The 13,720-nt window shown below is 42.6% G+C and overlaps 1 protein-coding gene and 3 non-coding genes across 4 annotated transcripts in view; all 4 read right to left on the bottom strand.

The window, feature by feature from the left end:
* The window catches only part of Wdr43 (WD repeat domain 43), a 44,311-nt gene that overhangs the window by 18,062 nt on the left and 12,529 nt on the right, over positions 1-13,720 (bottom strand). The window contains exons 4-11 of the mRNA XM_059248467.1: positions 12,997-13,117; positions 11,045-11,181; positions 9,795-9,897; positions 6,592-6,656; positions 4,409-4,580; positions 2,992-3,078; positions 1,909-2,040; positions 697-825 (exon numbers count right to left, since the gene is read on the bottom strand). Of these exons, the coding sequence (XP_059104450.1) occupies positions 697-825; positions 1,909-2,040; positions 2,992-3,078; positions 4,409-4,580; positions 6,592-6,656; positions 9,795-9,897; positions 11,045-11,181; positions 12,997-13,117 (946 nt within the window). The remainder of the gene's footprint in view (positions 1-696; positions 826-1,908; positions 2,041-2,991; positions 3,079-4,408; positions 4,581-6,591; positions 6,657-9,794; positions 9,898-11,044; positions 11,182-12,996; positions 13,118-13,720) is intronic.
* LOC131897778 (small nucleolar RNA SNORD53/SNORD92) lies at positions 1,704-1,781 on the bottom strand. Its single transcript, XR_009375796.1, has one exon. It is a non-coding gene; the product is annotated as a small nucleolar RNA SNORD53/SNORD92 (small nucleolar RNA).
* On the bottom strand, positions 2,368-2,437 carry LOC131897780 (small nucleolar RNA SNORD53/SNORD92). Its single transcript, XR_009375798.1, has one exon. It is a non-coding gene; the product is annotated as a small nucleolar RNA SNORD53/SNORD92 (small nucleolar RNA).
* LOC131897779 (small nucleolar RNA SNORD53/SNORD92) lies at positions 11,896-11,980 on the bottom strand. The gene has a single exon (XR_009375797.1). It is a non-coding gene; the product is annotated as a small nucleolar RNA SNORD53/SNORD92 (small nucleolar RNA).

Genomic DNA, 13,720 nt, shown 5'->3' on the forward strand with positions numbered 1-13,720 from the left:
GAAAATCAGAGACAGCACTCACAGGTCACAAGTTCAAGGTCGTGAAGAAATGAAAACTACTAACTGATCAGGCAGTACTGAGGTCCTATACTGTTTGTCAATTGTCTGTGTAGACTGTCAAACTGGATTTAAGAGCGCCAAACTGAGTCGCTTCCTCCAAGCAGTCACCAGCTTCCTTAAGTTTCTAGAACTACATCTCTACGCTTCCTTAAGTTTCTAGAACTACACAGTAACAGCCCCCAACCCGCTTGAATCTCCCCCAAACTCCTACCCATTGCCAAGGTTCCACCTCACTGCCCCCTCTCACGGCCAGGGGAAATAAGTTTCTGGAATCCAGAGTAAAAACTCAGGAACGCATTTTCCTACAGAAGAAAATATAAATTGTGATCTAGAATGCTGAGTGTTAAGAGTTCAGCTGCACTTTATACGGCTTTTGTCAACTAAAGCCTAAGGAACCCAACAATTCAAAATACCATTTCTATGAGAAAATGCATTCCAGGTTCAAGAGAATAACATTCCCATGGTGAGCTGGTGAATGTCTGTATATCACTATACCAAGCAAAAGATTGACTACATTCACTCACACACACAAAAATGAAGTTACATGTTGCTATATGATATGACTGCTCATTCTGTGAGTTCGGGTTCAACAGCTTCTACTTTCTCAATTCACTGGAAATCTGCTGCAATACTTACGTTTAACATTTCAAAGTCATTGCTTTCTAAGCCCTGCGTGAGAAGGATTGGGAAGCTGTTTGTCTGCAGGTCATCCTTCCTTCCTTTTCTATCCAGATCCATGGCTCCAAGGCGCTCCTCGATGCTAGCCTACGGAATGGAAACATCTGCTAAGTTAACCAGGCAGGGATTTGGAGGATGTGAACAAGCTCAGTCACACCTCAGCCAGAGAAACACATTCTCAAAGATGTCATCACCACAGCAGTACTGTGGAAGAAATGTGAAGAGTTATAAACCAAGTTCCTGAAGTCTAGCAAAAAACAAATGCCTAAAGAGGCACAGCGGGGACTGAAGAAATGGCTCAGAAGTTAAGAGGACCCTGGTTTGGTTCACAGACCCCGCATGGCTGCTCACGACTATCACTGGAACACCAGTTCCAAGGGATCTGACGCCCCCTCCAGCCTCTACAGGCACTGCATGCACATAGTAGACATTCATGTAGACAAAACTTTTTTTTTTTTTTTTTTTAAAGAGAGGCACATACCCTGAACATAAAAATCACAAGTCCTTCTCTGGGAAGATTAAAAAAATGAAAAGACCTGGCATCTCACTATTAATGCACAAGGAATAGAGCTATTACCACCCACATGTTTTCCCCAATACAACTATCACTTGGCATCAACGAAGTTTTGTCAAGAATGTAAAGCTGGGGTGGCAAGATGGCTCAGGCAGGTAAAGGAACTTGCCACCAAGCCCACCAACCCGACTTTAATCCCTGGAACCGAAAAGGTGGAAGAAGAGAACCAATTATGCCAAATTGTCCTCCTCAACCTCCACACACATGGCAGGCAGGGCACAAATGATCTATTCATGCCCAACCCCCCACACCAAGATGCACGCACCCATGCACACATGTACAAACACATAAATAAATAAACGCAATAAATTTTTAAAATACCAAAGCTTTTAAGCCCTGTAAGTGACTATCACCATCATTTACAAGCCAACTGCCATATAACCAGCCAGGATTGCTCAGACAGCCAAGAGAAAGGAGGCATCATGGGAACTCAGCAGTATGCGAAACCCAATCAAAGTCATCACAGCAAATCCTGACCTAACCTATCAACTTTGTCTACCCAGCTACTAAGTACCCACTGCAAGCTTCTCAAGAATGAGCTCCAGCTCTACCCAATGTACTCCACAGTGTCTCAACCCCAAGTAAGTAGTCATTACCTCATTACTGCCTAATTTCCTCTTGTTCTCCACCTCCTTAGGCTGTGAGAGCGGAGGCTTGATTGGGGCGTGATGTCCAGGAATCCCAGGCACCAGAACCTTTGCTTCAGAATTCATCACTGGTGTTCTCACCTGTCACACAGTATCAAGGTGTGGGAAAGAGGGAACTTAGTTCTTGTGCTTCTGACCAGAGAAAGCAAGCAGCTCTCCAAAGGCTTTTCCATCAGACAATGTAATACGACGTACTCACCATGACAGGAATTCAAGACAAAATGGGAACTGAATGTTGGCAAATAAACTGAAAGTACTGGTTAAAAGCTCAGAGTTTTAAAGTTCGCAACATCTCAGTAAGATTATAAACCAAGAAAAATAAAACCTACCAAATAAAAAAAGCTGTGTAATTTAAAAACTGCTCAAGTTACACACTTGACAACCTCCAAAACCAAATCTTTGCCAACCATGCTCAGACAGCCGAAGAGAAAGGGTCATCCCTGAAACTCAGCTGGATGTGAAACCATCATCACAGCATGGGTTGGCTTTCCTTCCTACCTCATCACCAAACAAGGCATCTATCTACATGTCAACAGCAAGTTATGCTCAAAACAGACTGCCACAATGAGGGTCCAGGTGGCTATGAGCCTCAGCTCTACTGTGGTTTGATTTTACCCTGAAATACAACATACAGCTAGACAAAGTTGTACTCTTCCAAGTTCCGAGATTGCTGAGCAACACTGCAACCCGCTATTAACACTCACTCCTACCGAGTTCCCTATCCAGATCATCATGCACCACATCAAGAGCAGAGAAGTTTTACAACCTTTATGTTTAAAAGCACAGTCTCACATGTCTAAGAAAAGAGCATAAAAAGCATTTCAGACAATGAAAGGAGCCAGGTGTGGTAGTACAAACACCTGTAACCCCAGCACTGAGGCTGAAGAATCGTGAGTTTCAATCTAGGCTAAATAGCAAAACTGTATCTCAGGAGAAAGGATAAAAAATAAATGAAGTCACTAACATGGCACTATATTCAACTCAATTGAGCCAAATCTATTATTCTTAACATCAAAGCTGTAGTGTGCTCACCTTGGTTATAGCCATTTCTACTGTTGGAGCCCAGCAATTGGAAATGTCTCTTTCCAAACATATATGAGTATCTTTGGAGTTCAAAGCCTGGAAATGGTTTTTCAGAGAGAGGGAGAAAAGCAATGTCAAACGTTGTGACCATCAATGACATGAGAAACAAACAACTTCGTCTCCATAAAGCATGACAAGTACAGAAGACCTCCATGCCACCCGTTAGCCCCGATCTCCACTCAGACGGATGGCAGCAGAGTAGACATGAATTGAAGGCACTGGTGCCCTGTGTATTCCCTTCTTTATGGAACACTAGAATTTTTCACTTCAGTTTTAAAAGGCCAACAGACAGTTTTCATTTACAGGAAAAGGTATGTAATCCAACATTCTTATAAAGACCCCCCCCACAAATCTACTTGAGTCCCACCCTGTTTCCCTAAGAAGTTCTCTCTACAAACAAGTCAAAGAAAGCACAGCTTACTAACAGATTGCTCTGAGAGGACCAGTATACCCAGGCAGGATGCCCAAAAAGGGGACGGGCACATGCAACAAGTGACTTATGTCCCCAGGAAAGCTTCTCTGTAACTCCATATGCCTAACACCTGTAGAACCAAAACAGCTAACAGGCTGTCATCCAGAAGGGGGCATCCCATACGGCCAGCAGGCGAGTTTTCAGCTGCATCTTTTTCTCCTTGTTTAGTCCAACTCTATGTACGGGATCAGTTTAAAGTACTTCTTGGAATGGATGACACCTAAGTCCCAGCAGCCAGGGGGCAGAGGCAGCAGAACCCTCACAAGTTCACAGCCAACCAGGGCCACCAGACAAGAGCTGTGTCAGTGCTACAGTGCTCGTCTAGCAAGAAGGAGGCCCTGAGTTTAATTCCAAGGAAGAAAAAAATAATACTCCTTAATAAACTCAAGAAAGCTTATTTGATTCCCTAGCAGCTTTACTAAGCAACAGCATAAAACCAAGCTTAAGCACATTGAACATTGGACATGACTAAGAACTTGCAAATCTTTATAAAAAATTCTGTAGAAAACAAGGTCGGGACACTACCCATTACATTTCCATTCAGAAAATACAATGGGTGCCACCATTAAGGGCTATGAGTTATTAGTGCATTTTATGTATTTGGGCAAAACTCAACTCAAGTCACTCATGCTGAAAAAAAAAATGAAAACGAGGACTAGTTCAAAGTGAGGTACACACAGGAAACATCAGATTCTAAGAAAAACACCAAGAGGGAGGGAGAGAAGAGGTGACTCTACCTGGTGGATTTAGAGAAATTCTCACAAATTAAACCACCCACTGAAAGTTTTTTAAGTAAAAGAGAATGTTGTTTGTTTTCTCTCAAGTATTCCAATGAGAAGCCAAAATGCCCCTTTTAAAATCTGAATTGTTGTGTCCAAAGAAGCATCTACTTACCACTCGCTCAATGGTAGGCTGAAACCAACTGCCATACACAAGCAGTAAGGATGTTTTGTCTAAGCAAAACCCAGCTGCTAGAATAGGGATGGGTTTCGGTGTGGATTTCTTGCCTTTTCCAGGTGTTGCTATCTGAATTGTACAATTTGAAGTCAAAGGCTTTTTGCAGTGTCTAAGTATAAAGGGAAAGTCAGATTAGAGAACCTGAAATTGCCATCAAATCACAAAACATAATACTCCCCTCATCTCCACACTACGTAGTCTCTTTCAAGACTTCACATGTCCCTACCAATACCAGCCCTGAGACTCCTATGGCCCTCTGACACTCCCAAATGCTCTCTCACTGCCCTGAACTTCAGCTCTCATACAGACCCTTGCCCAGCTAGTCCCATCACCGTTACTCTCAACCCTCAAAGCCTCACCACAACTTGAGAGCTGACCACACCCCCCTCCATGTCTTCTCCAAGGACACTGCCCGTCTGGCTCATCCGTGCAGTCCTGACTGGTGGCTGTTTTCTCACCACACTGTCTGTATCAGGAACTTAAGTGTACTCTTGTTCTCCACTGACATTTAAGATACCAATTTCTCCTTCTGTCATCCCCAAAACATTTCAACTGTCTGCAATAGCAGCTACTTCTCCATCCTGCCGCCATCTTCTATATCGTGGACACCACACTTCTTCAAGAGTTCACTGGCTCACGGCCATCTCTTCCCAACTCTATTCCTGATGCATTATGTTCTGAGGTTCCCATATGCAGCACTGAAGTCGCAGTTCCTTCTGAAACTCAGGACTCTTGGCTCCAAGGTCCAGGCCCTTCACTGCATCCCAATCTCTTGCTACCCACTCACTTCCAGTGAGCTCACACTGTCTATCATATCGATCTTTATGCATCACATTAGACCACCTTTTCAACTTCCTCCTAGTATCCTGACTCCACAACTGTCTCAACACCCAGGACTTCACACCTCTGTTTTGCCTTTACCTCTCTTTAATCTATTTCCAACAGTTTTGACAGAATAACAATCAAAAACCTCAGGTCATGAATCAATCCTCTGCTTAAAACTCAACGGGGGCTGGAGAGATGGCTTAATGCAGTGACTATTTAACACTGTTAGTTCCTCATGCTGTGGTGACCCCTCCAACCATAAAATTATATCTTTGATGCTACTTCCCAAGTGTAATTTTGCTACTGTCATGAATCGTAACATAAATATCAGAGATGCAGGATATCTGATATGTGACCCGTGAAAGGGTCATTCAACCCCCAAAGGGGTTGCGACCCACAGGTTGAGTACTGCTGACTTAGTGCACGTTGAGTACACTGTCTGCTCTTCCAGGACTCAGGTTGGATTCCCAGCACCCACATGGCAACTCATAATCATTTATAACTCCAGCTCCAGGGGACCCAACACCTCCTTCTGGCCTCTATGTGCACCAGGCATGCAAATGATACAAATATAGGCACGGAGGCAAACACCCATACACATGCAATAATTAAAACAAAACAAACAAAAAACCTTCAGTGGCCTACCTGTGCCAAGGAGAAACATGAAAATCCTCACCAGGCCTAATCACTAACTGGGAAAGAACACACTACTGTGTAAATGAAGTCCTTAAGTGCTACACATGGAAATGTTAATATTCTCTAAGAGAGCAAAATGGTAGGAGACTCAAAATTCCTGGAATTTTTTTCCTTCTTTGTATGCTAGAGTTCAGCCTTGGCACTGGGCACTCTAGCTACATCCCTTGCCCTCCAGAATGCTCTGTAAGTGCATGCTGTTTTTCTAACTCTAGCTACTCGTCGGTATCAAGAAACAGCACAGGACACTTCACTGAGTTACATACACACAGACAAAGGCATATAAACCACCATGGAAGAAGAACCCAGGCATCACCCAAAGCCACAAGCACGTCTCCCCAACTGAGCAACTTCCCCTCAAACTGTTATTACTGTTATCAATAGTCACTACACATACTTCACAAAAATCCACTCTCCTAACCAGAGAAATAACACAGCCTATGACCCCAAAAACTTGAGTTCTTAACATACTCCTGTAGATAAGCAATCAAGAGTACTTTCACAATAATCTAATGGAATGAGCAGGAATGTAATGCAAAGAATGAGGTGGATTACAACACAAAAGAACAGAGACCAGCATTTCTGACTCAAAAACTTCTTACCCATTTAATATATGTTCAAACAGATGGACTTGACCGTCTCTGCAAACAACAGCTAACTTGACAGGCTGAAAGAAAAATGTGGCAGATTAATTCTAGCAAATTATATACCCCACCTTCAATTTCACTCATGAAAACTGACCTCTTATTCCACCTCCTTAGTAACTAGAATTTAAAAAAAAAAAGAAAGCAAACAAATAGCACCACATTTAAAAATCATTATTTGGGGCTCAAATTTGGTAAATTTGGGTAAAGACACTTGTCATGCACAACTAATAAGTTCAGTTTGGCCACTCAGAATCTATATAAAGATGGAGAGAAATGATGCTACAAAACTGTCCTCTGGCAACACTCACACACACACACTTTTGGGGAGGGGGGGCCAGTTGAGGAAGGGTCTCAGGTGAGCAGTGGTGGCACATGCCTTTAATCCCAGCACTTGGGAGGCAGAGGTAAATGTGCTCTTTCTGAAGAGAGAATGGCTAAATGGCCCTGGATGCCCCACTCAGAGCAGCCAGGACTGATGAAACTACCACCTCCCACCTGTTAGGAAGAGGAGCCCAGGTCTCCTCATGTCTATCTGTCAGCTCCCACAGCCTCACGGTCTGGGGGCTCCCACCCATCACACTCTCACTGTCAGCTTCCTGTGCGGAGGACTAAACCTCAGTTCTGAAGCTTCCTCTTTTGTCTGTTTGTTTCTTTTGTTTTCTTCTGAGACAGGGTTTCACTGTGTAACAGCCTTCCTTGGCTATCCTGGAACTCGCTCTGTAGACCAGGCTGGCCTCAAACTCAGATCCAACTGCCTGTCTCCTGAGTGCTGGGATTAAGGTGTGCACCACCACTGTCTGTTCTGAAGCTTCTTGAGCAAAGCTTTTCTTGGTACTCAGCACTTCTCAAATCTCCCCATTTGCATTCTAGGTTATGTCTAGTTGAGAATTCAAAGGATGGCTACTACACTAGCAAACACTGAAACAGTCAGTGCAGCATCAAAAGACACGAAAAGCTTTCCGGATCAGACCTCAGGAAGGAAGCATGCTCCTGAAGAAATAAATGCTAGTCTCCAGACTCATAGTTCCCAGAGGAAGGGCCATCCCCTCAGCACCACTTTTCCACAAGCCCTAATAGATATTCCCATCTAATCCCCACTATCAGTAACTGAGAAAACAGAAAGAGAATGTTGTCTAAGATTAAAATCAAGGCTTTGTTTTAGGGCTTCATGTTTATTTAATAATTAATAATTACTACCTAAAATTTATGTCAGAAACAAGACTTTAGCTTCTTGACCCATTACTCACTTTAATATGTAAATGCCTTTAAAGAGCCTGTGAGGGAGCTGGGGCGAAGGCTCAGTTAAGTGCTTTGTCACAAAAGTGTAAGGACCTGAGTTCAGTCCTAGCGTCCACAGAAAAGCCAGGTGTTGTTGGGGAATATTATTTTAAGGTTTGTTACTTCTGTTTATGTTGCATTTGTTTAACTCTGTGAAGCTGTGTTACTGTGCCCGTGTAAAACACCTGATGGTCTAATAAAGAGCTGAATGGCCAATAGCAAGGCAGGAGAAAGGACAGGCAGGGCTGGCAGGCAGAAAGAAAATATAGAGGGAGAAATCTGGGAGAAGGAAAAAAAAAAAAAAAAAAAAGTAGCCAGAGAAGGAGGAGGACTCCAGGGGCCAGCCACCCAGCTACACAGCAAACCAAGGAGTAAGAGTAAGATTTACAGAAGACAATGAAAAAAGCCCAGAGGCAAAAGGTAGAGGGGATAAGTTAAGGAAAGCTGGCTAGAAACAAGCCAAGCTAAGGCTGGGTATTCATAAGTAAGAATAAGACTCCTTGTGATTTATTTGGGAGCTGACTGGCAGGCTCCCCAAAAGAACAAAAACATACAAGGCATGGTGATATAAGCTTTGTAATCCCAGCACTAGAGAGGCAGAGGCTAGGGATTCCTGTGGCTCACTGGCAGGCCACCCAGTTTACATTCACTATTACTCCCAAATATCCACATTTGAATTATTAAAATAACATTCAGCTAGGCCATGAGGCGTAAGCAAGGGATTTGGTACAGTGCTTGCTAACATGAATGGAATCCTGGGTTTAATCCTAACCCCTCCCATAAACAGGGCATTTGGCATGCACCTATAATCCTGACACTGGGAAGTAGAGGCAGGAGGATGAGATGTTCAAGACTATCATCACTGGCTACATAGTGAATTGAAAGGCAGCCTGGGGTGGGAGGGTGGGTGGAGGGGTGTGTGTGGCGCCCGCCTTTAATTCCAGCACTTTGGAGGCAGAGACAGTTTGAGGCCAGCCTGGTCTACAGAGTGAGTTCCAGGATCTGCTCCAAACCTACACAAAGAAACCCTATCTCGAAAAACAAAAAACAAAAAAACAAAAAAACAAAAAAACAAAAAAACAAAAAAAAACAAAACAAAACAAAAAAAAAGGGCAGCCTGGGATATATGAGACCCTACCTCAAGAAAAATAAAATACAAAAAGTGATGATGGTGATACAATTAATTGGGCATGTGGCACATGCCTATCATAGAGCTTGGGAGACTGATGAAAGAAAGTTCAAGGCCAGCCATAGATACATAGCAACTATCATCAGGCTAAACAGCAAGACTGTCTCGGGGCTGGAGCTATGGCTCAGAGGATAAGAACATGAAGACTTGAGATCAAATCCCCTGAATCTGCATAAAAAGTCAGGCACGATCACATGCGGACATATAACCCCAGCACTGAGGGTGGGAAGAGGACACGAGGATCCCAGTGGCTTGCTCACCACCATCTTAGCTCCAAGCTTAGTGAGACTCTGCCTCAAAAGATTAAGAAGAGTGAGAGAGCAGGATCCCCAATGTCCTCGTGTGGTTTCCACAGGTACATGGGCATGCATACTCCGACAAACACTTACACCACATACAAACATACATACTCCAGTAACTTAAAGAGAACTGTGTGTGTTGTGCATGCATGTGTACGTATGTGGGCCCAAAGCCGCTATCTTCAGTCTCTCGGATTCGTTTATTAAGGCACTGTAATAATTATTGTTGAATCTCCATCGCCCAGTTAGGCTTATAGGAGCTACCACACCTGCACAGCTTTGACAGGGTTCTGGGGATCATACACAGCCCACACCCTCATCCACTGAGCCACCTCTTCCTCCCATCACTTCTGTAGGACCTCAAGTCAACTCGCACACGACATGCCGCTTACCTCTTCTTTGTTCTCGGACAAAGTCAAGTCAATATAGACAGGTTCGTCTGTGACTGTAAAAGACATCACTGCACTCTTCTCTTTGTTTTCTGACCGGACCTGCCTAGATAACAAACCAGCCATTAGGTAAGAACAGATTTGCCCAAGCACTATGCAGGTTTATGCACCTAGTCCATGCCTCTTGCCCACACAAGCCAGAAGAAAAAAGGTGTCAGTTTCTCTGCAACTGAAGCTACAAACCTGGTATCTCTGCAAGAGGAGCAAGTAGTCGTAGCTGTTGAACCATCCCTCCAGCCCCTAAACATTTTTGTTTTTATTTCATGCATTTAAATGTCTTCATGTGTGTGCACACACCCACACACACACTTGTATCATACCCAACTTTTTTAAAGTTTTAATTCATTTATTATTTATTTACAGTTTTTTCAAGACAAGAGTTTTTTTGCATAGTCCTCACTGACTGGTCTGGAACTCGCTCTGTAGACCATGCCTGTCTCTGCCTCCAGGGTGCTGGGATTACAGGTCCTTATGTTTGCTTAGCAAGCACTTGTAACCTACACTGTCTCCTCAGACTCAATCTGTTCACTGTAAGTTCTACATCGATAAAGCTAGATACAAATTAAATGATAAAGAGTAAGTAACGTGATTTAAATGTATGCTTCGGGGCTGGAGAGATGGCTCTGTGGTTAAAGCACTTGCTACTCTTCCAGAGAACCTGGGTTTGATTTGAAGCACCCACATGGTAGCTCACAACCGTCTCAAGGTACAGCCCAAGACCTGATACCCTCTTCTGGCCTCTGAGGGCACTAGGCACACAGGTGGTACACACACCTCCATGCAGACAAAACACTTAAACACATAAAATACAAAATTTAAAAAGAAAAATATGCTTCAAATTTAGTTATAACTATCGAGCATTTATTTCCTATTAAACAATTTTATATTTATTTGAGTCTAGAAGGTAACTTAATATACAGTAAATACACAAACACTATAAACTTAAAAAATGCACTCTTTGTAGAGAGGAAAAGGGTAAAAAATATGTAACTATTTCAAAAAATGTTGGAATTATATAAAAAAAGCATTCCTAAATTCTTAAGATCCATTCTAATTTGAACTTATTCTAAGTAAATGTAAATCCAACAGTCAGTACAATAAAGTAAACCAAACTTATCATCTATATTGACCCCATAAGCTGTGAGATTCTTAACAAAGCAAAGCTGTCTCCCCAACCACAAAGAGCTACGTACCAGACATTAAGTAACCGGTCATGTACTGCTCCAGACAAGAAATAGAGACCTGTAATCCCGTCAAAAGGTTGGCTCTCATTAGGTCTGACGGTAGTGAACCTAAGCGATGAGACAGGTGTCGAGTGGCCTGTGAAGTGCTGGAGAAAGGCCAATCTCATTTAGGATAAGGTGAACTCAAAACAGTGCAAAAATGAAAGTCTTTAGGCATCCTAAGTAAGCTACGTCACACACATCTTACAACAGTACCCACAGCACATGAACAGTTAAAATGCATTCTAAGCAAAGGGCTACTTGTGCTATATTCATTTCTCTTCTTAAAAAAATACACCACGGGAGGTGGGGGAGGCCAGCAGCGCTGCAAGCCTTTAATCCCAGCACTCTGGAGGCAGAGGCAGGTGGATCTGAGTTTGAGGCCAGCCTGGTCTACAGAGTGAATTCCAGGACAGCCAGGGCTACACAGTGAAACCTTGTCTCAAAAAAAAAAAAAAAAAAACAAAACAAACAAACAACAACAACAAAAAAAAAACCACCGAACATTCAAATGAAATTAAGATGCCTCTTCTATTACCCACCCCACCACCAGTTTCTCTCCCTGTGAACTAAGATTTCCTTAGTTGGATCCTTTTTCCTCTTGGTGGTTTGCCTCCTCACTCCCCTGCCCATCCCCACGAACTTTCTGTTTTTCCTTAAAAAGACAGGATCTTGCTGTATAAACCATGTTGTCCTGGAAGTATGCAACTCAGGCTGACCTCAACCTTGAAATCCTCCTGCCTCAGCCTCCCACATATGGGATCACAGGCACGTACCACCATTTTTGGACTTGACTCTACCATTTTTTAAAGGATGTTTAGGTGCTCAGACACAGCCAAGGAATTGCAGGTCTTCATGGTACTCTCAGAGAGCCGAAACCACAATTTTAAGGCATCATCACAGCACCATAAGTTCAATACCCCTGAGTGCAACTTATTTAAAAGTCCTGATAGCAAATTCCCACCACATATACTGTAAAGAGACAAAATGCTACTTGCACACTAAAAAACACAACTATAATCACTATATAATGAAGGTTTTTTTAATTCAAATTCCACTTGTTTTACTGGTTTTCAAACGTATGTGAGCATGACTAAACTATTTAAGTTCAAAAAACTCAGATTTAAAAAATGTTTTCTATTAATTCTACTATTTGTTTATTAAAACTATTTTGTGTGTACGGGTGCTTTGCTTGCATGTATGTCTGTGTACCAGGTACACAAAGAGGCCAGAAGAGGATGTCGAATCCCCTGGACCACAACATGGGTGCTGAGAACTGAACCTAGGTCTTTGGAAAAGCAGCGAGTGCTATCAATCCCTAACCAACAACTCTCCAGTCGTAACTCTATTATTTAAACAAATTACTTAACAACTGGTAACTTTTTTTCCCAACTGAAAAAAGATCTCTTGTAGCCCAGGCTAGCCTTGCTATATAGCAAGGGCGACCTGAGACTTCTGATCCTCATGCCTTTGCTTTCACTGTGCCCATGTGTACAGGCAAGCATTACTATGTATGCTACTCGGTGCTAGGGATTGAACCCAGGGCTTCATGTATGATAGGCAAGGACTCTACCAACTGAGCTGAAATCCAGCCCTGTTAAATCTGTTTACTCTATCTACAAATAAAGAACTTAGGTTTTTTGTTATTGTTGAGACTAAATCTTTTTGTTATCCCAGCCTCTAGAGGCTAAACTTAAGCACTCCTTTACTTCCACCTCCCAAAGGGACTGCTGATGCACAACTACCACAACAGCATGCCTGTAGTGTGTGTGTGTGTGTGTCTGGGGGGGACGGGGGATTTGAACCCAAAGCTTTATGCATGAGAGGCAAGCTTTCTACTATTCATAAAACAACACTCTGACTATAACTTCTGCATGCTTCCTCTAGAACTGTCATTCTTAGAAACAATGTGATGAACTCACTCTGTAGACTTCTTTGGTCTCCAAAACCCATAGTTTGATTGTTCGGCCAGCCGAAAGTAACATCTTTCCATCTGGGCTAATACACAGGGAACTGACGCTGCTGCTGTCTCCTTTCCATTTGCTGAATGGTGGAGAGAATCAGAACACCATAATCAACAAAGGAAACTTTATTCAGAGCAGAAAATAACAAAAAAATAAGTCAGACATTAAAAAATACTAAGTAAGGCAGCCAATTGTCTTCCCCAAAATCTTACATAAGCCCAGACACAGCACTAAGGTAAAGTATCTCTGAAGACAGACCTCCTTTTGGTAAAGACAGGATAAAAATTCCCTCACATGTTAGGATATGGGTGGATAAATGCTGTAAAAATGTAATAGAAGGAGCTATGTATCCTGGGACCCATGAGGTAGACTAATCTGCTAGCTGACTTCCACAAGTTGATTCTATCCCCATAAAGATTCCTGTTTGTCTCTGACAAGCTAGTCTTTAATTGGCAACACATGGTTTCTCTGCAGCCCCCAAAAGTTATTTCTGTCCTAGATCTTTAGGGATGAAGTCCAAGAAGCATGAGTCTATTTTTCTGTATATAGTAATGTGATAATTAATGGGGAACCTGGCTGTTCACATATCGAACTTACATATTATAAACAAGGGATAATACTTAAAATGTAGCAATAGCTCCTTTGTATCAGTAAAAATGCAAAATGAAAACAAAGGACATAA

The sequence above is a fragment of the Peromyscus eremicus genome, chromosome 22 (assembly GCF_949786415.1).
Source record: "Peromyscus eremicus chromosome 22, PerEre_H2_v1, whole genome shotgun sequence".
Lineage (NCBI taxonomy): Eukaryota > Metazoa > Chordata > Mammalia > Rodentia > Cricetidae > Peromyscus > Peromyscus eremicus.